General features: G+C 42.9%; 1 protein-coding gene across 1 annotated transcript in view; it reads right to left on the bottom strand.

Moving 5' to 3' along the window:
* Positions 1-9,426: 9,426 nt before the first annotated feature.
* RPF2 (ribosome production factor 2 homolog) overlaps positions 9,427-23,728 on the bottom strand; it is a gene marked incomplete at both ends in the record, with an annotated part of 30,030 nt that continues 15,728 nt past the window's right edge. Inside the window, 4 exons of the mRNA XM_080700622.1 lie at positions 9,427-9,606; positions 11,166-11,310; positions 12,893-12,995; positions 21,126-21,225. Coding sequence (XP_080556748.1) covers positions 9,427-9,606; positions 11,166-11,310; positions 12,893-12,995; positions 21,126-21,225 — 528 coding nt within the window. The remainder of the gene's footprint in view (positions 9,607-11,165; positions 11,311-12,892; positions 12,996-21,125; positions 21,226-23,728) is intronic.

Here is a 23,728-nt window from a genome sequence, read left to right as displayed (position 1 = left end):
TCACTGGTTCCCAAACTCAAGTCTGACTCATCATAAAAGAACAGATAGAAAACCCCAAGAAGAGCCGGGCGTGGTGACGCACGCTTGAAATCCCAGCATTCCAGAGGCAGAGACCTGAGGATTGCATTTGCGGAGTCTCAGCTACTTAGTGAGCTCTCCACAATTTAGTGAAACCCTTTTTCAAAATAAAGAATATAAAACAGGGCAGGGGGTGTAGCTCGGAGGTCGAATGCCCCGGGTTCCATCCCCAGATCAAAAAATTAAACAAAAACAAAACAAAAAAAACACCTCAAAAAGGTTTAAAAGCCCACTGCCCAAGGGCTTCCGGGTCTTTCTCTTTCCGGGACCCCACTTGGAGGGGGTGCTGCTTTGTCCTCTATTTTTTTTCTAACTTAAAATAACTTTGATATTTCTATACCCTTTGCTAGTCCTTGGACTTCATTTGTTGAGATCCAGCAGACAAGGACCCTAATAAAAGGAAACACCCCCGTTTCACAACCTCACTCCAGTGAGAGTAAAAGAAGCAGAAAGAAGAAAAAGCAGAGTGATAAAACCCAAAGCAAGCAGAAGGAAGGACTAGTAAGAAGCCGGGCGTGGTGGTGCACGCTTGTAACCCCAGCATTCGGGAGGCTGAGACCGGAGGATCTCGGTTCACGGACAGCCTCAGCTACTTAGGGAGGCCCTCTGTAACTCAGTGAGGCCCCGTTTCAAAATAAAGAATAAAAAATAGGGCTGGGGGTGTAGCTCAGAAGTGGAATGCCCCTGGGTTCCATCCCCAGTACTGCAAAAAATGATAAAAAAGCAATACCAAAAATAAATGAGATAAAGTTGATCCTTTAAGAAAATATAAAGCCAGGTGTGGTAGCACATGCTGGTAATCCCAGCACTTGGAATACTGAGACTGGAAGGTGGCAGGTCTGAGGACAGCCTCTCAATTTAATGAGGCTCTCAGGAACTTAGTGAGACCCTGTTTCAATAAATAAATAAATAAATAAAATAAAAAGGGCTAGGGGTGGCTGATGTTGCACACGCTTGTAATCCCAGTACCTGGGAGGCCGAGACAGGAAGATCACAGCTTCACAGCCAGCCTCCGCTAGTGAGGCCCTCTACAACTCAGTGAGACCCTGTTTCAAAATAAAGAATAAAAAATAGGGCTGGGGTTGTAGCTCAGAGGTAGAATGCCCCTGGGTTCAAACCCCAATACCACAAAAAAAGGGGGACTAGGGGTGGAGCTCAGAGTTAGAATGTCCCTGGTTTCCATTCCCAGCTTCATACATACACACATGGGAAAAAAAAAAATAACTATTCCTTGTAAGTAGCTCCAATTCTAGTACTGAAACCAAAGACTCACTGCCCTTGCTGATGTCACAAAGAGGACACCATAGCCGGGCGTGGTGGTGCACGCTTGTAATCCCAGCACTTGGGAGGCTGAGACAGGAGGACCGCACAGGTTCGAAGCCAGCCTCGGCTACTTAGTGAGGCTCTCAGCAACTTAGTGAGACCCTGTTTCTAAATAAAGTATAAAATAGGTCTGGGAGTGTAGCCTGGAGGTAGAAAAGCCCCTGGGTTCCACAGTACCACACACACACACAAAGACACCATAAACTACAGTAAAGCACATTCTCAATGGCATTCTTCAGCAAACACTGCAGCACCTTAACCAGAGATGTTCTTAGAGCCCCTCAGCACAGGCCAACATGCCAAAGCCAATGGAACTCGATGCCTCTGGCTTAATCCAAGAGTGTTCTCAGGACAAATGGACACTCCATGTATCTTTCAGGAGAAATTCTGTAACATCTCAGCCTGGTAGTACTGGGGTTTGACCCCAGGGGCATTCTACCTCTGAATTATATCCCATGCCTATTTTCTTTCTCTTATAATTTTTTTTTTTTTTTTTTTTTTTTTTGGTGTGTGTGTGTGGTACTGGGGGTGGAACCCAGAGGCTTTCTACCTCTGGGCTACACTCCCAGACCTATTTTATACTTTATTTGGAAACAGGGTCTCACTAAGTTGCTGAGGCTGGCTTTGATCCTCCTGTCTCAGCCTCTAAGTGCAGGGATTACAAGCGTGCGCCACCACGCCTGGCTCTTTTTTAAACTTTGAAACAGGGTCTAAATAGCTGAGGCTGGCCCACAACCCTATGCCTTGTCTCAGCCTCCCACGTACTGAGATTATAGGTGTGCACCATCACGACCCACTGCCTTTATTTTCAATTGAGTTCTTGTCCATTTAAACCTCAACTGAGCGCTCAGGAGCATCGGGAGGTGTGCAAGTTCCTTCTGCTGCAACTTCTTCCCGCGATGCTGTACTGCTCTGTCCTCGGAATTCTGTGTCTGAGGAGCTTCTGAGTCACTGCAGCATTACTGGTTCTTCAAGGTTCTCATTCTTCCCCAAGGACCCTTAAGTGGAGAAGGTGCTGGGGACATAACTCAGAAAATATTTATGGCATAAATTTAAGTGACAAGAAATCGATGGAAATGGGGCCTAATGGGGATAGTAAAGAATCCTCATAGCCAGGTGTGGTGGTGTACACCTGCGATCTCAGTACTTGGAAGAGCAAGACAGAGGCCTCATCCCAGCTTTACAACCTGCCTCAGATGCTTAATGAGAACCCATTTCAAAAATAATAAGCACAAAAAGGGTGATGCTGTCTCTGAGAGCCCAAGCCAGAGGCTGTGGCAAGCTGTGTCATTTAAAGTGATGTGTGGTGGTGGTGCATGCTTGTAATCCCAGCATTTGGGGGGCTGAGACCAGAGGATCGCGGTTTGCGGACAGCCTCAGCTATTTAGTGAGGCCCTCTGCAACTCAGTGAGACCCGGTTTCAAAATGAAGAATAAAAAATAGGACTGGGGGTGTAGCTCAGAGGTAGAATGCCCCTGGGTTCCATCCCCAGACCCACAAAAATAAATAAATAAATAAATAAATAAATAAATAAATAAATATAAAATAAAGTGATGCTTGGAGTCGGTGTGGTGGTGCATACTTGTAATCCCAGTACTTAAGAGGCTGAGACAGCAGGATCACAGGCTTGAAGTCAGGTTCAGCAACTTAATGAGGCCTTCTGCAACTTAACAGGACGCTGCTTAAAAAAAAAAAAAAAAAAAAAAACAGGGCTAGGGGGGTAGTTCAGAGGTAGAATGCCCCTGGTTCCACCCTCAGCCACCACACACACACACACACACACACACACACACACACACACACACACACAGAGTGATGTCTGTACTTGGTTATGTCACCTTGCCATTTTCTTTGACAGGTAAGTGGCTCTGGGGAAACCAGGTAGATAAGAAAATAAACTTCTTGCTCAAAGCTGTCAGTTCTGGGAACCTGGGCCTCATACAGGCTGGACAGGTGTTCTACTGAGCCACACCCAGTCCATCATCACAGCTGAGGAATGTGAATCTTCATTCTATTTTTATTTCTGTTGCAGCAGTTGTAGTGCTGGAGGGACAGAGGAACCTCCAGCCTGAGGACAAGCCTCAACTTGGGCTCAGCTCCAACTCTGGCCACAGGTCCCTTTCCCTCAATGACTCTCATTCACAGGTGCGTGCAGTCCCGGGCCCAGGTGGGAGGGTGTCCCTCCAGGGGCGAATGGGCACTCTGCCTGTCTGAGCCTTCAGGAACCTGTGCTGAGCTCTCCTCAGTTCCAGTCCAGTAGAGGAGCTTTTGGTCATGCTCAGGAAAGCCCTGCACTGAGGTCTAGAGCCTCTACCTACCACGTCCCTGTCTGTCTGCTCTCACACAGGCCCAGCCCTGCTCAGAGCCAAACCTCTCCCAATTCTGATTCCCAGCACGTGTACCGAGGAATGGGATGAGGTTCGTGAAATGGGTTGCAGAAGGAAGGACAGACAGATGGGGTTTAAAGGAAGCAGTACAAGCTGGGCGTGGTGGCGCATGCTTGTAAGTCCCGCGCTTGGGAGGCTGAGACAGGAGGATCATGCAGGTTCGAAGCCAGCCTTAGCTGGCTTAAGAGACCCTTTTTCCAAATAAAAAATATAAAATAGGTCTGGGAGTGTAGGCCAGAGGTAGAAGGCTCCTGGGTTCCATCCCCAGTACCACCAAAAAAAAAAAAAAAAAAAAAGGAAGCAGTGTAAGAACAGCATTTAAACTGCATGTATGCTATATTTGAGAACTTTACCCCAAAGGACTGTAAGACAGAAAACAGTTCCACTCAACCATTAACAGTTAAAGTCCCTAAAATGGCCTGAATGGCTCACTAGACAGTGTCATCCTTGCTGTTTTTGAACTTGAACAATTCATGTTGTTGGTATGAAAGGGAAAAACCTTTAAAACCAAGTTGAGCCAAGTGTGGTCACGATTGTAATCCCAGCATTCGGGAGGCTGAGACAGGAGGATCTGGGTTCATGGCCAGCCTCAGCTACTTCGTGAGGCCCTTTGCAACTCAGAGAGACCCTGTTTCAAAATGGATAAAAAATAGGGGTTGGGTATGTAGCTTGGAGGTAGAATGCCCTGGGTTCCATCCCCAGTACCACAAATAAAAAACAAACAACAAAACAACTTGATTTGCTTCTTCTAGCAGTAGCTAGCACAAACCTGAAGCCAGCAAGCCCTCTTTATCTTTTTCACATTTCTTATCTCTGGGTGTGAAATGTTCTATCAGTTTCATTTGCCTTAAATGTGGTTATGAGCCCGGCATGGTGGCGCACACTTGTAATCCCAGCATTCAGGAGGCTGAGACCCAAACAAAACCTCTTTTGTTAGTCAAATTTTAGCAGGTTTTTTTTTTTTTTTTTTTTGCTGGTCTGGGGATGGAACCCAGGAGCATTTGACCTACAAGCTACACCCCCTGCCCTATTTTCTTTATTTTGAAACCTGGTCTCACTGAGTTGCAGAGGGCCTCACTAAGTAGCTGAGGCTGTCCTCGAACCGCAATCCTCTGGTCTCAGCCTCCCGAATGCTGGAATTACAAGTGTGCACCACCACGCCCAGCTAGCAGTGGTTTTAGCTTCTTCCATCTTAAGAGTTTTCTAAAATCCTTTTCTGGCCCCACTCTCTCATAGTGGGTAATGATGGCCCTGAAATAGCTAAAGATGCAGAGAAAAGGCAGAGGCAGCTAGACCATCAGCTATTTGAACCCTAACCACTGCCCTCCCCAACCTTTTGAGACAGGTCTTCCTAAACTGCACAGGCTGGCCTTGAACTTGTGGTCCCTCTGCCTCAGCTTCCCAAATAGCTGGGATTACAGGCACGTACCCCCTTATAATTATTTTAATTTGGTAATTGTCTACTTCTGAAATACACTCCCAACCTTTTGAACCTGTAAACAGGGTCTCAAAAAGCTGAGATCCTTGCTTAAATTGCTATAGCTGGCTTCTAACCTGGGATCCTTCAGTTCAGCCCACCATGTACCGGGATTACAGGAGTGCACCACCATTCCCGGATTATTCTCTACAAAACTGTTTTCTTATTCTCTCCTGGCTTTTTAACACACACACACACACACACACACACACCCCAAAATACCTAGCCGGACAAGGTAGGGCATGCCTACATCCTTGTCTCTGTGTGTGTGTGTATGTTAGTAGGGATTGAATCCAGGGGCACTCTACCTCTGAGCTACACCCCTAATCTGATTTGATTTTGTAAATTTTTTGGTGGTACTGGGGATGGAACCCAGAGGCTTTCTACCTCCAGGCTCTACTCCCAGACCTACTTTATTTTATGGAAACAGGGTCTCACTAAATTGCTGAGAGCCTCACTAAGTAGCTGAGGCTGGCTTTGAAACTGTGTGATCCTTCTGTCTCAGTCTCCCAAGCACAGGGATTACAAGTCTGCGCCACCACACCTGGCCCTGATTTTTTTTTTTTATTATGTTGAAAAGTCTCAAAAAGTTGCTGAAGGTTTCACTAAATTGCTGAGGCTGGCTTTGAACCTGCAATCCTCCTGTCTCAGCCTCCCAAATACTGACATTATAAGCGTGCACCACCACTCCTGGATTTATTCATTTATTTTTTAGGTACTAGGGATTGGAGACAGGCATTCTATCTTCAAAATACATCCCTAGCCCTTTTGTTTTGAAACAAGGTCTTGCTGGACTGCTGAGAGTCTCAGTAAATTGCGAGTGTGGTCTCAAACTGGTGATATTTCTTTCCCAAATACTTGGATTTCAGGCGTACCTCCCCACCTTGCCAGACCCTGTATTAAAATAAAAAGACATTGAGTATACCTCACAGGTAGAATGTCCCTGGGTTCAATCCCCAGTACCAAAACAAACAAAAAACAAAATTTCATGAAATCCTAAAGATTAGTACTAATATTAACATTCTAGAAAAAATACAAAGAGTTTAGTGTAATAAAAATTAAGTTGATGGGGTCTTTGGTGTACAAAGTACTTGCATAGCTAGAGGGAGGTCCTGGATCCAATCCCCAGTACTACACACACACACACGGAAAAATGGATCGATGTATTATCAATTTCAAATAAGAAACTTATTAATGAAAGCAAACACACTTTTTTTTTTTGAAACAGGGTCTCACTAAGTTGCAGAGGGCAACACTAAGTAGCTGGGGCTGTCTGCGAACCACGATCCTCCAGTCTCGGCCTCCTGAGTGCTGGGATTACATACATGTGCGTCACCACGCCCGGCTTAAGAGCCAGCTTTTACATGGTGTCTGCACAGCTGACCAGTAGTCCAGTAAACTCAAAGAGTGCATGTACATAAAGGTAGAGAGGAGCTACTTAACAAGAAATTGAAAACAAAATCATTTCTATAGCATGTAACACATTATGGCTTATGTTTCTTTTTGGTATTGGGTTTTGAACGCAGAGGCATACTACCACTGAGCTATACTTCCATCCCATTTTATGTTTCTGTTTTCTTTTTTTCTTTTTTGGTCCTGGGGTTCCTGGAAGCCCTTTTTACCTCCGGGTTATACTCCCAGATCTATTTTATATTTTTCAAACAGGGTCTCTTAAGCCAGCGCGGCTGGCTTCAAACCTGCGCGATCCTCCTGTCTCCGCCTCCCAAGCGCGGGGATTACAAGCGTGCCCACCACACCCGGCTACGTTTCTGTTTTCAAACTGGGTCTTGATCAGTTGCTGAGTCTTGCTAAGTGGCTGATGCTGGTCTTAAACCTGTGATCTCCCATTTCAGCCTCCCAAATTCTGGGATTGCAGGTGTACACCACCGCTCCCCAGCTTCCTTGTGCTTTTTCGTTTTACAACATAATCGACATAATTGTGTAAAGGATTTTCTTTGCCAAGTACTCAGTCAAAAAACTTAAAATTCGCCATTCTGGAATAACAAGCATGCAACACTAGCAGGAGGAAGGCACTTTCCCATGAGCCAGGCACAGTGCCCATCTTCAAAAACTTTCAAAACAAGCAGTGAGGCTAACGCCTGCTCCATCTGCAAATACCCAGCCCTCCCCATCTTCATGTAAACATTAGCTACCAAGGGCCACCCAGTTCCCTGACCTTCCCTGTGCCTTAAAACTCGCTGGTTTCACCCATTCTTTGCTTTCTCATTTCTACCCATATCAAAACTTCCTTTCTCAGAGAAGGGGCAGCAGGACTTCACTTTAGGTAAAAATTGTCAGACCACACTGTGAGAAGCAAGACAACATAGTATACTCAAAACTGTTAATACATGAAGAACTTTTAGTATTGAGCTTAAGAAATTGTGACTATCACTCCAAACCCTAGTGGCATCCCAGTTAGCATTTCCAATTGTTTTCTAAAACTACCAAAGAGTAAAAATATATTAATTTTGAGGTGTTGGTATCAAACCCAGGACCTTGCACTTGCTGCCCAAATGCTCTACTACTGGGCTAAATCCCAGCCCTAGAGTGTCTTCAAATAATCAACAGCATGAGCTGGGGGTGCTGGCGCACACCTGTGATCCTAGTACTTGGGAGGATGAGACAGGATGATCACAGATTTGAGGCCAGCCTCAGCAACTTCCCAAGACCCAATTTCAAAATGAAATGAGGCCGGACGTGGTGGTGCATGCTTGTAATCCCCGCGCTTGGGATGCGGAGACAGGAGATCGCGCAGGTTCGAAGCCAGCCGCGCTGGCGTAAGAGACCCTGTTTCAAAAATATAAAATAGGTCTGGGAGTGTAGCCCGGAGGTAGAAGGGCTTCCAGGAACCCCAGTACCACCAAAAAACCAAACCAAAACAAAACAAAAAACAAAATCAAAATGAAATGAGGAAAAAAAAAATAATAAAAGGGGTTGGGTGTATAGCTCGTAGGCAGAATGCCCCTTAGTTGAATACCCTGTATAAGGAAGGGAGGCCATTAATAGCATGTAATGTGTGATCAAGTAGTAGACATCCTTATCAGAAATCCCTATTTTAAGCCAGGCATGGTGGCCCACACGTGTAATCACAGCATTTGGGAGGCTGAGACAAGAGGATTCAGGTTTGCAGGCAGCCTCAGCTACTTAGTGAGGCACTTCACAACTTAGTGAGACCCTGTTTCAAAATAAAGAATGAAAAATTGGGCTGAGAGTATAGCTCAGAGGTATTATGTCCCTGGGTTTAACCCCCAGTACTGTAAGAAAAGAAAAAAAGAGAAATCTTTATTTAAGAAAAATCATGAACAAATTTAAATTTCTTAAAGGGTAGGATTCAAGGCAAAATAAAAGTAAAATAAAATCACATTGTATATAAATAGAGGGAGAAGGGGGTTAACTTTCCAGGGAGCTCATACTGACTTTAATTCTTGTTGTGTTATGGGAGATTGAACTCAAGGGTATTTTACTTCTGAGCTATACTCCCAGTTCTTTTTAATTTGAAACAAGGCCTCATTAAGATGCTGACGTTGACTTCAAATCTGTGATCCTCTTGCCTCAGCCTCCCAAGAACTGGGATTACTGTATCTGGCTAGTTGTTTCTGCTCTCTAAAGCTTTCTCCCTTTATCCAGTACCTAACCAAGAAACATTTTTTTTTTTTTTTTTTTTTTTTTTTTGCGGTACTGGGGTTCCCGGAAGCTCTTCTACCTCCGGGCTACACTCCCAGACCTATTTTTACATTTTTATTTGGAAACAGGGTCTCCTAAGCCGGTGCACGGCTGGCTTCGAACCTGCGCGATCCTCCTGTCTCTGCCTCCCAAGCATGGGGATTACAAGCGTGCGCCACCACGCCCAGCCACCAAGAAACATTTTTAAAACCCTAGTGGTTGTGGAGATCCCTTCTCCTTCACTTACCCAGTGAACTACTGTTTGGAGGATGGCAGGGGTTATTACATCAGAGAGAAAATGATACACTAGGGTCTAACGGTACATAAGTAAAAAGCTTACTTTAAATACTATATATTACTGTTCATAATAATATACAGTAAGTTATCATGTTATAAAAATATACATTCAAATCTTATAGGAAACTGAATGGATAAAGCTTGGCAGTTCTCTTAAAGTAAAAAAACCATGGCAAAACTGTAGCTGTTGGCTAAGTTCCATTAATTTCTTTTAACTCTCTTTGTTTTTTTCTCCTGGTCTTCTATTATCCTTTCTGCGGGTCTCTTTTTCAACCCCTTCATTTTTCTGGTTTGTAGTTTGCTTAGGTCTTGTTTCTGCATATGAATCCTTCCGTAAGTTGTACCAAAAGTATCATGGGAGATGTTTTTCTTCTTCTTTGGCTACAAAACAATGAAAAAATAATGTGTTTTTCTGATGGTGTTCTACTGTCACTGTGTAAAACTGAAATGTCCAACAACTATCTTAGCAACAATTTCCCTTAGTGAGGATATCCTCAATGACGCAAGGTGCAGCTTTATGTACCTTTCCCCTCTAACTCAAGTACATGTAAAACCACCTGGGAGTCCTGTTAAAATGCAGACTTTGGCCTGGCGTGGTAGCACACGCTTGTAATCAAGACAGCCATTCTTGGCTATTTAGTGAGGCCCTTTGCAACTCAGTGAGACCCTGTTTCAAAATAAAGAATAAAAAATAGGGCTGGGGGCATAGCTCGAAGGTAGAATGGCCCTGGGTTCCATCCCCAGCACTGACCCCCCCCCCAAAAAAAAAAACAACCAAATCAGATTCTAACTCAATAGAATCTATAGTACGGGTGAAGCCTAATACTCTGTGCTTCTAATCATTCCCAGGTAAACTGTCAGACCACACTGAGAAAACAAGACAATATAGTACATTAGCCATTGTCCTGTATCAAGAGCATTTCCTGCATTTAACCCAAAATGTGACTATTGCCAGGCATGGTGGCTCACCCTTGTAATCCCAGCATTTGGGAGGCTGAGACAGGAGAATCCAAGTTGGGGAACAGACTCAGCTACTACTTAGTGAGGCCCTCTGCAACTCAGTGAGAACCTGTTTCAAAATAAAGAATAAAAAATCGGGCCGGGGGTATCGCTCGGAGGTTGAATGCCCCTGGGTTCCATCCCCAGTACCGAAAAAAAAGAAAAATGTTGTGACTATCATTCCCACCTCTAGAAGCATTTCAGAGTTAACATTCCTACTTGATTTATTTTTTGCTGCTGGGGATTGAACCCACAGACATTATGCCTCCAAGCTACACTCCTGGCTCTTTTTATTTTTGAAACAGGGTCTTGCTAAGGTGCTGAGGCTGGCCTTGACTATGATCTGTCTCAGCTTCCCAAATACTGGTATTACAAGTGTGCACCACCACCACACCTGGGGTTACAGGTGTATACCACCATGCTTGGCTTTTTTTTTTTTTTTTTTTTTTTGCGGTACTGCAGATGGAACTAAGGGGCATTGTACATCCAAGCTACACCCCCAACCCTATTTTTTAGTCTTTATTTTTATTTATCTTTTTTTGGTGGTACCGGGGTTCCTGGAAACCCTTCTACCTCCGGGCTACACTCCCAGACACCTATTTTTTATATTTTTATTTGGAAACAGGGTCTCTTAAGCCAGCAAGGCTGCCTTTGAACCTGCGCGGTCCTCCAGTCTCCACCTCCCAAGCACGGGGATTACAAGTGTGCGCCACCACGCCCGGCTACTCTTTTTATTTTTGAAACAGGGTTTCACTGAGTTGTGAAGGGCCTCACTAAGTAGCTGAAGGTGTCCACAAACCGTGATCCTCTGGTCTCAGCCTCCTGAATGCTATTTGTTTTTTTAAAACACTTAAAAGTCCAAACACATCTTATGCATGTGCCGTTTACAAAGCCTGCACAATAAATGGAATATACAAATAAACATGACACCGAGTATATACCTTCAGAGCTTTAGGCATTTTCATAGACAATTTATAAAGGTCATCTGATGCCAAGTGTGTTCTCCTCAGAACGAGATCCAATGCAGGCCCCATCTCTTCCAGCTCAATCCGTGGTGTTCTGCAACCAGACTTCTTCAACAATAACCTTTATGAAATCAGAAAGAAAGAAAAAAAACCGCTTTGATTTTAATGAAATTTCTCTTTCTAAATTATTCTTTTTCAGGCCAGGCGTGGTGGCACACACTTGTAATCCCCGCGCTTGGGAGGCGGAGACAGGAGGATTGCGCAGGTTCGAAGCCAACCTCAGTGGCTTAAGAGATCCTGTTTCCAAATAAAAAATATATAAAATGGGTCTGGGAGTGCAGCCTGGAGCTAGAAGGGTTTCCAGGAACCCCAGTACCACCAAAAAAAAAAAAAAAAAACTTTTTCAAAGGATTTATAGTTCATATGACATAAAAAAAATATATATTTTTCTGGGTCTGGGGATGGAACCCCAGGGGCATTCTACCTCCGAGCTACAGCCCCTGCTCTATTTTTTTTAAATCCCACAAAAGCTACCACATATGAAATGCTGGACGCAAAATGGCTGCACAACAGCTCTGCTGTGCAGAAGGCACAGTCAACACAGATGCAGGCTCAAAACACCCACCAAAGCCTGATTATCTGTACAAAGGAAAGCAGCTTAGGAGGCTCAATGCAACCTCTAGGAAAGTGGGGCTCTATCAGCCAGATTAATTGACTGATTCATTCATTCATTTTTTGGTGCTGGAGATTGAACCCAGGGGCATTCCACCTCTGTGCCACACCACCAGCCCTATTTTTTATTTGAAAACAGGGCCTTACTACGTTGTGAAGGGCCTGTAGCTGATGCTGGCTGCTAACCCGCAACTCTCCTATGTCAGCCGCCCAAGTATTCAGATTACCAGAGTGCACCACGTCCAGCCCAACCATTTATTTTTAAAAAAGAAACCTCAGTGGCAAAGCGCTTGCCTGGCAAGTGCACCGCCCTGGGTTCAATCCCCAGTCCAAACACACACACACACACACACACACACACACACACACACACACACACACACATCCTTTAAAAAAGAAACCTGGGTGTGGTAATTAATCCCCATACTTGGGAGGTTGACAAAGGAGGGTTGCAGGTTCAATTCCTCGGTACCAAAAGAAAGAGGCCTGCTTACTTCAAAAGGCACAATATAGCATATTATATATTGTTAGGCTCTGTAATAAAAACAGATTCTGCTTGTTATGCTTTAGGATACTGTGCTGAGGACAGGGGTAGAAGACTCAGGCTGGAGAGAGAAGGTATAATGAACCCAGCACTATGCCCTTTACTCCTTTTAAGCTACAGTTTTCAGGTTTAGGATTTAGATTTGCTTCGGCTAGCCTGACTTGTGGTTTGGTGCTCTAAATCCAGTCAAAAATAGTAAACAGACACTGTATGAAGCTAGGGAAGGTCATCAGGGAGTTGGCATTCTAGGCTCAGGGAAGCATGGCGTATTAGATGCTCCCAGGCCCTGGAAAAGTGGAGCTGCAGCGCACAGGTTAGCAGAGGATGGCGCACGGACCATCAGCACAGAGCTGTCACCACTACTATTCTGCAAACTCTCCAAAAAGTTTGAGGCAGATGCCAGTCCTAAGTTAGAGCTCTATAAAAAAACCCACACCAAAACACTGACAGTGAGGATTAAGAAAAACATATTAGAAAATGCACTTACTTATAGCTTCGGAAATAAACCTTCCCATTCAGTGCAGTGAAGTGCAGAACGTAGTCCAATCCAGCCAGGCGGATATTTGATACTGTGGGGCCTCTGAAAAAATCTGTAAGCACACATTAAGTAGTTAAAAAAAAACAAAAAAAACCTGAACATACCTTTAAATTTAAATGACCAAGCGCTGCTTTATTTTTCTTTTTATGTTGAACATTTTTTTTTCTTTTGCAGTATTGGGGATGGAACCCAGGGACATTCTACCTCTGAGCCACACTACCAGCTCAATTTTGTTTTTTATTCTTTATTTTCTGAAACAGAGACCCACTTAGGTGTGGAGAGCCTCACTAAGTAGCTGAGGCTAGCTGTGAACCCAGATCCTCCTGTCTCAGCCTCCCAAATGCTGGGATTACAAGTGTGCACTACCATGCCCAGCTGATGTTGACCATTTTATATTTCTTCTTTCATTAAGTGCCTGTTTCATTCAATTGCCCATTTTTTGACTTGGTTATTTGGGTTTTTTTTTTAGTGTTACTACATCCTTATGTAGTATATAAGATGGTACAGAAGCATACATGCACACATCACTCATTTAGCTCTTCCCCAATTCCCAGCCTGTTCCCTGCCCCGTCCCTCCTTCTCACGTTTGTCTTAGTGATTGACTTTAATATGTTTGTGAATGTACATCATGTACATTAGAGAATTTCCCTCTTCCTCTCTCCCATCCCCTCAGTTAGGTTGCCTTATTTACTCATCTATACTTTCTCCTTTGCAGGAATCAGAGAAATGAAAATTAAAACTACCCTGAGATTTAACTTAAATCCTACTAGAATGGCAATCATTCAAAACACAAACAACAACAAATGCTGGCAAGGATGTGGAGAAGCAGAAACTCTAATACACTGAGGGTGGGACTGCAAATTAGTGCAACCACTTTGGAAAACAGTATGGAGAATCCTCAGAAGAACGGGAAGAAACTTACCATATGATCCAGCAATGCCACTTCTGGGTATCTACCCAAAAGAAAGGAAACCAAACTACCAAATTAATGCATGTGTATCTATATTCATGGCTGCACAATTTACCACTGCCAAATTATGGAACCAGCCACAGATGAATGGATTACAAAACTATGGGATATGTACACAATGGAATTTTACTCAGCCATAAAGAAGAACAAAGTTATCTCATTTACAGGGAAATGAATGTAACTGGAGAACATTATGCTAAGTGAAATTAGTGAGTCACAAAAAGTAAAAAATTGGTTGATCTCCCTAATATGCGGAAGGGTCATAGGAGGAACTCTAGATAAAGAAGAAAACAGAGATGAGCAAGAGCTGCATTTTATTTTATTTATTTGCCTGCTTACTTATTCTCCCTCCCTCTCTGGGTCCAAATCAAGACAGGCCATGTGAGGACACTGAGAAGGTAGCTACTTGCAAGCCAGGGAGGGGTCTTCACCAGAAACACAATTGTCAGGAACTCTGACCTTGGACTTTTAGCCTTTGAACTATGAGAAAATGTATTCTGGGGTTTAAGCCACCCAAGTCAATGATACTATGTTATAATAACCTGAGAAGACTATTAGATGGCCGGCCAGAGTAAAAGCGACTCTAGTTTTGTGAAGGTTTCCCACTTCCTGGAAGTCTCCATATCTTGCTTACTGGAACTCCCCATATCTTGCTTGGCACAACCTACAAGGAACCTTTATATAACCCTTCCCCTAAATAAAAGACTCCTTGCTTTCCCACCTTATGCATTATCTGCAAAGATTTGAACTTCCCTACAAAATAACCTATTTTTTAAACCCTCAGCTGGTAAGCAGACGGGCTCTATCCTTTACTGGAGAATGCCCTCTGCAGGTCTTATCTCAGTAAAGCCTGTTCAGTCAGAGAACCATATTCTGGGTGGGGGGTTTGGTACCGAGGATGGAGCCCAGGGGCATTCTACCTCCAACCTACACCCCCAGCCTGATTTTAATTCTTATTTGTAATTTAGGCTCTCAGCAACCCACACTCCTTCTGTCTCAGCCTCCCAAGTACTGGGATTATAGGCACGCACCACCATACCCAGCAGAACCATTTCTGTTTTTCTCTTCCCTCTCCCAACTAATTAAACTACCTTTGTGAGGCTGTAGAAAAGCTTAAGTCTAATAAACTACTTAACCTAACCTACGGCAGTTCCCATTATGGTGCATTTTTAAAATGTAGTAAGAATTATAAAACTAAAAACGTTAAAGAAATTTAAACAATGACAACTATGGCCACTAATGTAAATAAAGGAAAAGAAGAAAAATAATCTTGTTAGGTAGCTAGGTAACAATATACCTTAAAGGAGATTTTTTTTTTTCGGGTCTGGGGATGGAACCCAGGGGCATTTCACCTCCGAGCTACACCCCCTGCTCTATTTTTTATTCTTTATTTTGAAACCGGGTCTCACTGAGTTGCAGAGGGCCTCACTAAGTAGCTGAGGCTGTCCGTGAACCGCGATCCTCCAGTCTCAGCCTCCCGAATACTGGGATTACAAGCGTGCGCCACCACGCCCGGCTAGGTTGATTTTTTTTTTAAAATGGTACCGAGGACTGAACCCTCAGGGGCATTTTACCTCTATGTCACGCTCCCAGCCCTATTTTACTTTTTGTTTTGAAATGGCGGTTTCTCTAAATTGCTGAGGCTGACCTTGCATCTGCAATTCTCTGGGTCTCAGCTCCCAAGAATTGGGATTACAGGCATGAACCTCCACATTAGGCTCTGTAAGGAGTGTGTGTGTGTGTGTGTGTGGGTGATGGTGAATGAAGCCAGGGTCATTCTCCTTCCAAGCTACACCCCAACCCTATTTTATTTTTATTTTGAATCAGGGTCTCACTAGGTTGATGGGAGTCTCACTAGCTGAGGTTGTCTTCGAACCTGTGATCCTTCTGTCTCAGTCTCCCAAAGACTAGGAATACAGGCACGCACCACCAGGCCCGGTTCTTAAAGAAGTATTTAATAAAACTAACCTAATAATTGATTTACTATCATCTTGCTATACAAGGAACAGATATATAAAAATAGTAGTCATAGCCAGGCATGGTGGTGCAAGCCTGAAATCCTATTCCTTGGGAGGCTGAAAGAGGAGGATCACAGGCTTGAGATCAGCCTCAGCAACTCAGCAAGACTCTCCACAACCTAGTGAAACACTGTTTGAAGTAACAAATAAACAAAAAATAGTAACCATAAAAATTAGGATGGATTAAATCTAAAAATAGATATTTACTGGTTTTGTATCAAGAAAATAAGAGTTCTAGAGGTAGGGCTATAATTCAGTGAAAGAGTTTTGTCTGACATGCATAACGTCCTGGGTTAATCACTAGCACCACAATTTTTTTTTTTTTTTAAAGGAAGAACAAAAACAGTTCCCAGAGCTGGGTGTGGTAGCACACACTTGTAGCACACACTTGTAATCCTGGTACTTGGGAGGCTGAGACAGAGGATCACAGGTTCAAAACTAGCCTTGGCAACTTTGAGAAGCTCTGCCTAGAGAGACCCTGGCAGCCTCAACAAGTAGTGAGATTCTCATCAATCTAGCAAGGCCCTGTTTCAAAATGAAAAATCATAAAATAGGGCTCGGGATATATCTCTGATATAGAATGCTTCTGGGTTCAATCCCCAATACCACACACAAACAAAAAAGTTCCCACCTGGATTTGGGGGTGGGGGTGGTACTAGGGGTTGAACCTAGGGCATTCTACCTCTGGGCTATGCCTCAGCCCCTTATTTATTTTTGTTTTAGGAAGAGGGAAATACTAAGGATTGAACCAGGGACATTTTACCTCTGAGCTACACCCCCAACCCTATTTTATTTTTATTTTGAAACAGGGTCTAAACAGCCCAAATTGAGGCTGTCTCCAAACCTGCAATCTTCCTGCCTCAGCTTCACAAGTACTGGATTTACAGGCATGTGTCATCACATCCTATCTCAATAGATTTATCACACAGAACTATGTAATATTTAAGCAAGCAAAAATAAACTTCCTACAAGGAAGAAAGCTCTTCATTAATTTCTTGATCTACCAATCTACTATAGAGTCCTGTGCTGCATACGGATGTTTCAGTCAATGACAGACTGCGTATATGACAATGATCCCATACCGCCCAGTGATATCACAGTCATCGTAGTTTGTGTAAATCAGACTATGATGCTCACAGGTTGAAGTCACCTACTACATACTGTTTAGAATGTGTGCCCATTGCTAAATGAAACATGACTGTAGTTCATCTGAAGACACAACATAAACCAATGAGCAATTGTTTTGCTTCTTATTTATACTGAAAACTCAACTTCTCTTGGTGCCCTACAACCTATTCCATTTTTCTTCTTCCTTTCTGTTTAGTCCCCGGATTCCTTTTAGATTTCATTCCCATCCTGTTACTGCATTATGTGGCCTTTCATGCCATCTAGTGGAAACTCGAAATAACCAGACGTTAGGGATTACAAAAGCTCAAACAAAGGCAAACAAAAGGCCTCTCAGTTTTAACAAAATATATTACCTCCCTCCCTTACAACAATTATATGGGAGGCCAGTGGGGTGGGGGGAGGGAATCTGAGCCAATGAAGTACAAGTAATAGAAACACTGGCTGAAAACTTAGCTGAAATTATCACTGGAAAAAAAACCCAACACACTTGAGCTAGGTGTGGCAGCACATGTATAAAATGTTAGTACTTGGGAGGCTGAGACTGGGGAATCACAGGTTTAAAACCCGCCTCAGCAATTAATTAATATGTAGATCATTTTGAAAATGACATATATTCACACAGTGGCTGGTGCCCACTCCTCCCCCTCCCCTATCCCCCTCCCAACGATGAATGTCCAGGCTGACCATGCTACATTCACACTTATACACATATTCGAATGTTGCTCCTCCATTAATCAACCTCAGCCTTCTTCCTCTCCTACTTCCTTTCTGGCTTTGCTAAGGTTTTCCCTCTATTATCTAGAGTCCCTCTGGTATCCTTAATAGCCTCAGTAATTTAGCAAGACCCTGTTTCAAAATAAAAAAGGACTGAGGTATAGTTTGGAGGTAGAATTCTCCTGAGGGGTTCAATCCCCAGTAACAAAATAAAAAACGTGTGTGTGTGTGTGTGTGTGTGTGTGTGTGTGTGTGTGTGTGTGTGTTACTGGGGATTGAATTCAAGGAAATTCTTTTTTTTTTTTTTGTGGGTCTGGGGATGAAACCCAGAGCATTTGACCTCCGAGCTATACCCTCTGTGCCAAGACTTTGCCCTCTTGGCATCTGCATTCTTATTCATGCAGTCCATAGGCGATTCTCAACGTGAGAAATAAGCCCCGAGAGAAGGTGTGGTCGCTGGCCAAAAGTATTCTCCACTCTTAGATATTCTTTCATAACTATTATTCTTTTAGTAATGATTCTTTTAACTCTCCACATGAAATTGCTCTGGTGGTGACAGATCAGGACTGTGAGAGAAACTGAGTCCGTGAAAAATAAACTTTCCGGTAAACCTTCAGCTTTGTTCAAAATGGTGAAAACCAGTTAGATGCAATGGCAGCATTCCAGTCAATAATTACGAATGCAGAACTCCACCCTTATCTTTGGAATCTTGGCCTTTGCACCTAGTAATAGCGATGCCTGGAGTTATAGTGACACCACCTGGTTAAAAATAGCTATGTCAAAACAAAGGACAGATAAAATAGATGTGTAAAGGGGAAAGAAAGAAAATATGGTGAGAATAAGAAAGTATTTTTGTATGAAGAAGAGCTTATCCTAAGATTGTCCCGAATGGGAAAGAGAGAATTAGGGTAATCAGAAAAGAAAAGGAAGTTGCAGAGGGTTAGTGATAGGAATATGGATTATTAATAGAGGAATAGGCTTCTAATAAGCCTATCGTTTGAGGAAAAATGCCCAGCTGCTAGAGAAATATATCTGACAACTAAATCTAAAGACTTCGTGTTATTTCTTGGTGTTTACCTGCTAAACTGTGTTATGAGTTTGCTTAAGCTTTCAGACAGCAGATTGTATTGCAGACAAAATCCAGCAGACATTCATCAAAATTCTCTAAATCATAAAGGAACACGGATTTTCCCTACGATAACTATATGAAAGCTGAAATCTCCGGACTTCGTCCCCCATTCAGCTCAAAGGAGGTTGATAGATAAAGAAGGACATTGGACTAAGCCCTAGGAACAAAAGTTCCGAAAGGGTTAAAGAAAATCAAGGGTTAAAGAAAATCGGACTCTTCAAGTGATTTTGGGTGTGACTTTTGCTCTTCTGGAATTAGCCAAAGAAAAGCCTCTGCAGCTGCAAGGCCAAAGGGGGCTGGGTCAAAGCACACGGCCCAACTGAGATAAAGGGACTAATCTCAATCACAAAGACCTGTGATATCCCCCAGGCCTTTACTTTTGTCTTTTCCAGGGTTGGTGATTTGCATGTGTATCTCTCTTTTTCACTTTGGGTGATTTGCACTTTTTTACTAGAAATTCACTGGGAGAGGGGAATATATAAAAAAATCTTGTGTCCAGAATAAAGTGTTCGATTGCACAGGAAGCATCGATCCATATCAGATTCTTTTCAAGAGCGCCGTCACTAGGGACTTAAAGAAATTTAGTCCCTAAAAGGGAAAGAATCACTGCAGATAAGAATCTGCAGTATTTCACTCTATCCTTCCCCATCTTTGCTGAGATTCTCAACCGCGAGTAAACTCGCACCCCGATTGGACTAAGCTGGCCTTCGGCACCTCTGTCCAATTTTTTATTCTTTATTTTGAAACAGGGTCTCACTGAGTTGCAGAGGGCCTCACTAAGTAGCTGAGGCTGTCTGTGAACGGCGATCCTCTGGTCTCAGCCTCCCAAAATCTGGGATTACAAGTGTGCGCCACCACAGCCGGCTGAATTCAAGGATATTCTATTCCAGCCGTATTTTATTTGTGTGTGTGTGTGGTACTGTGGGTTGAACCCAAGGGCTTTTTACCTCTAAGCTACATCCCTAGACCTGTTTTATTTTTGTATTTTAAAATAGGGTCTCAAAGTCAGTCGTGGTGGCACATGCTTATAATCCCAGCGCTTGAGAGGCTGAGACAGGAGGACCACACAGGTTCAAAGCCAGCGTTAGCTACTTAGTGAGGCTCTCAGCAACTTAGTGAGACCCTGTTTCCAAATAAAGCATAAAAAAATAGGTCTGAGAGTATAGCCCGAAGGTAGAAAAGCCCCTGGGTTCCACCCCCAGTACCACCAATAAATAAATAAATAAATAAAATGAATAAAATAAGGTCTCAATAAGTTGTGGAGAGTTTCACTAAAATTTGCTAAAGCTGGCCTCTAACCTGAAATTCTCCTGTCTTGGCCTTCCAAGTACTGGGGTACAAGTATGTGCTACCATACCTAGCTCAAAACAACTCCTGATATTTGGGAGCTGTAATATTAAAAGTAAAAAATACTCATCATTGTCATTTATATACGAATACAACTAATGGAAAATATAGGTAAGAAATTAGAGATTCTGCAAGGGAAGATGAACAGCAGAGGCAGAAAAATTAAGACTCTGGATTTCTTGGTTTTTTTTGGTACTGGGGGTGGAATCCAGAGGCATTCTACCTCTGAGCTCTATCCCCAGCCCTATTTTTTATTCTTTATTTCGAAAAGGGTCTCAATGAGTTGCAAAAGGCCTCACTAAGTAGTAGCTGAGGCTGTCCTTGAACCATGATTCTCCTGTCTCAGCCTCCCAAATGCTGAAATTAACAAGTGTGTGCCTGGCTTTTTTTGTATATGTGTTACTGGGAATGGAACCCAGGAGCATTCTACCTCTGAGCTACATTCCCAGCCCAATTATTTATTCTTTACTTTGAAACAGGGTCTCATTAAGTTGCGGTGGGTCTCACTAAGTAGCTGAGGCTGGCCGTGAACATGCAATCTTCCTATCTCAGCCTCTCAAGTACTGGAATGACAAGCATGTGCCACCACATCTGGCTGGAAGCAAATAAATAGGATACACTATATAAATAGGATACCTACATTACTACACCATCAAAAAATAATCATCACCTATACCATATGGCAATTCCTATGCCTCCACTGAGAAAATTAAGTATATTCCTGCTACTGCTGGGAGAAAAATAAAATAATACAAAGGAAAAAAAAGAAGAGGTCAAAAAGAAAAAAAGAGGAAGAAAGACTGCATATCTAGAGCAAAGTGGCAAAGTTCCACCAATGACACTCTTAGAGCACTAGCACTGGCAGCCAATACTTACCAATAAGGAGATTTTTTAGTCTTCTGTAGTCTTCCGTTACATCGAAATCATCACCAGCAAATATCAACATGGGTTTTGTTCCTTCAGGACATTTACTGTTCTATGAAAGAAAAAATACACTATTATACAATTATCAAGCCTATTATATATTGATTTCAAGGCAGTCAATAATCATATACAGAAATTTGTCCTTAAATTATATTAGCTATACTAAACTATTAACTGCAAATACTAACTTTAGACTAAAAAAAAACACAGGTGGAAATTTTTAAGCTTATCTATTTTTTTGGACTAAAAAATAACTGAGCTAGCCAGGCGTGGTGGCGCACGCTTGTAATCCCCGCGCTTGGGAGGCTAGACACGATGATTGCACAGGTTCGAAGCCAGCCGCAGCTACTGAGGCTCTCAGCAACTTAGTGAGACCTTGTTTCCAAATAAAGTCTAAAATAGGTCTGGGAGGATAGCCCAGAGGTAGAAAAGTCCCTTAGCACCACCAAAAACAAAAAAATAAAAATAAAAATAACTGAGCTAGTTGCAGTGGTGGGCTTTAACTCCTAGCTATTCAGGAGACTGAGGGAAAAGTCTGCCTGAGCCCAGAGTTCCAAAACCAGTTTGGGAACACAGCAACACTTTACCTCATAATAATAATAATAATAATAATTATTATTATTATTCCACTATTTATGTTATCATGTAATACATAGTTAAAGAATGATATAAACGCTGGGTATGGCGGCGCACGCTTGTAATCCCTGCGCTTGGGAGGCGGAGACAGGAGGATCGCGCAGGTTCGAAGCCAGCTGAGCGTAGCCCGGAGGTAGAAGGGTTTCATCCCCAGTACCACCAAAAAAAAAAGAATGATATTAACTATTTTTTAGTATTGATCTATACAGAAAATAAAATTCAAACTAAATTTGAAAAGAACAAAACCCCACGAACCCAAATCACAAAATTCGTACTCTAATAACCAGTATTCCAGAATCAAAATAAATTTTATCTTAAATTATTTGAAAAACTGTGCTTTTCTACTGTATCGCATAAAAAGTTTTTTTGTTTTTGGTTTTTTGTGGTACTGGGGGTGGAACCCAGAGGCTTTCTACCTCTGGGCTATACTCCCAGACCTGTTTTTTATATTTTATTTGAAAACAGGGTCTCACCAAGTTGCTGAGAGCCTCACTAAGTAGCTGAGGCCGGCTTCGAACCTGCACCATCCTCCTGTCTCAGCCTCCCAAGCATGGGGATTACAAGCGTGCGCCACCACGCCAGGCTATAAAAAGTATTTTTAGGAGCCAGACATGACAGCACACACCTGTAATTCAAGCTACTTGGGAGGCTAAGGCAGGGGGATCAAAGGTTTGAGAGGTTTGAGGCCAGCCTGGGCAACCTAAACAGACCCTATCTCAAAATTAAAACAGTGCACGGGGGTTGGGGATGTAGGGCAGTGATACAAGTCTTTGCCAGCATGGACTAGGCTTAATCCCTAGTACTGCAAAACAAAATGAAACACATAATGTAGGGTTTTGTTGTTGTTTTGGTGGCACTGAAGTTTGAACCCGGGGATATTCTAACTCTGAGTTACACCTTGGGCCCTATTTTACTTTTTGATTTTGAAGCAGGGTCTCATTAAATTGTAGAGAGCCTGACTACATTGAAGAGGCTGGCGGTGAACACTGATCCTCCTGTCTCAGCTTCCCAAGTACTGGGATTACAGACATGTACCACCACGCCTGTCTTATCTTTATTTTCAACTACCAACTAGACATTCACATGGGAAACAATAAAATTTTATATAAGCTATGAAAAATATGGGTTGATTCTCATTCAGCAAGGCTGAAACTGTTGCTAGGAAAAATGTTTTACAAGTTCTGAATTTTCTATACCAAAAAGAATATGAGGTAACAGAGGATCTAGAAGTTACCAAAGTAAAAGAAGAAAAAATTCTGCCAGGCATAATGGTCTAGGCTTGCAATCCCAGTGGGAGGCTGAGATGGGAGGATCATAGGTTCAAGGCCAGCTCAGCAACCAGCTAGTTCCTGTTTAAAAAAAAAAAAAAAAAATCGGGCTGGGCCTGTAGCTCAGAGGTAGAATGCTACTGGAATGCTATGGGGTTCAATCCCCAGTGTTACAAAAAGTAAAAATAAAAACAAAGTAAATGTAAAATAAAACTGTACTTCTAGCCGAGCGTGATGACACATGCTTGTAATTCCAGCATTTGGGAGGCTGAGACAGAAGGATCGTGGTTCACGGCCAGCATCAGCTACTTAGTGAGGCCCTTTGCAACTCAGTGAGACCCTGTCTCCAAAAAAAAAAAAAAAAAGAGTAAAAGCTGGGCATGGTGGCGCAGGCTTGTAATCCCAGGATTTGAGAGGCTGAGACAGGAGGATCGCACAGGTTCAAAGCCAGCCTCAGCTACTTAGTGAGGTTCTCAGCAACTTAGTGAGACCCTGTTTCCAAATAAAATATAAAATAGGTTTGGGAGTATAGCCCAGAGGTTAAAAAAAAAAAAAAAAAAAAAAAAAAGCCCCTGGGTTCCACCCCCAGTACCACACACACACACACACACAAAGAGTAAAAAATAGGGCTGGGGGTATATCTCTTGAGGT

The sequence above is a fragment of the Muscardinus avellanarius genome (genome assembly GCF_963383645.1).
Source record: "Muscardinus avellanarius genome assembly, chromosome: 8".
Taxonomy (NCBI): domain Eukaryota; kingdom Metazoa; phylum Chordata; class Mammalia; order Rodentia; family Gliridae; genus Muscardinus; species Muscardinus avellanarius.
This window is presented reverse-complemented; position numbering and strand designations above follow the sequence as displayed.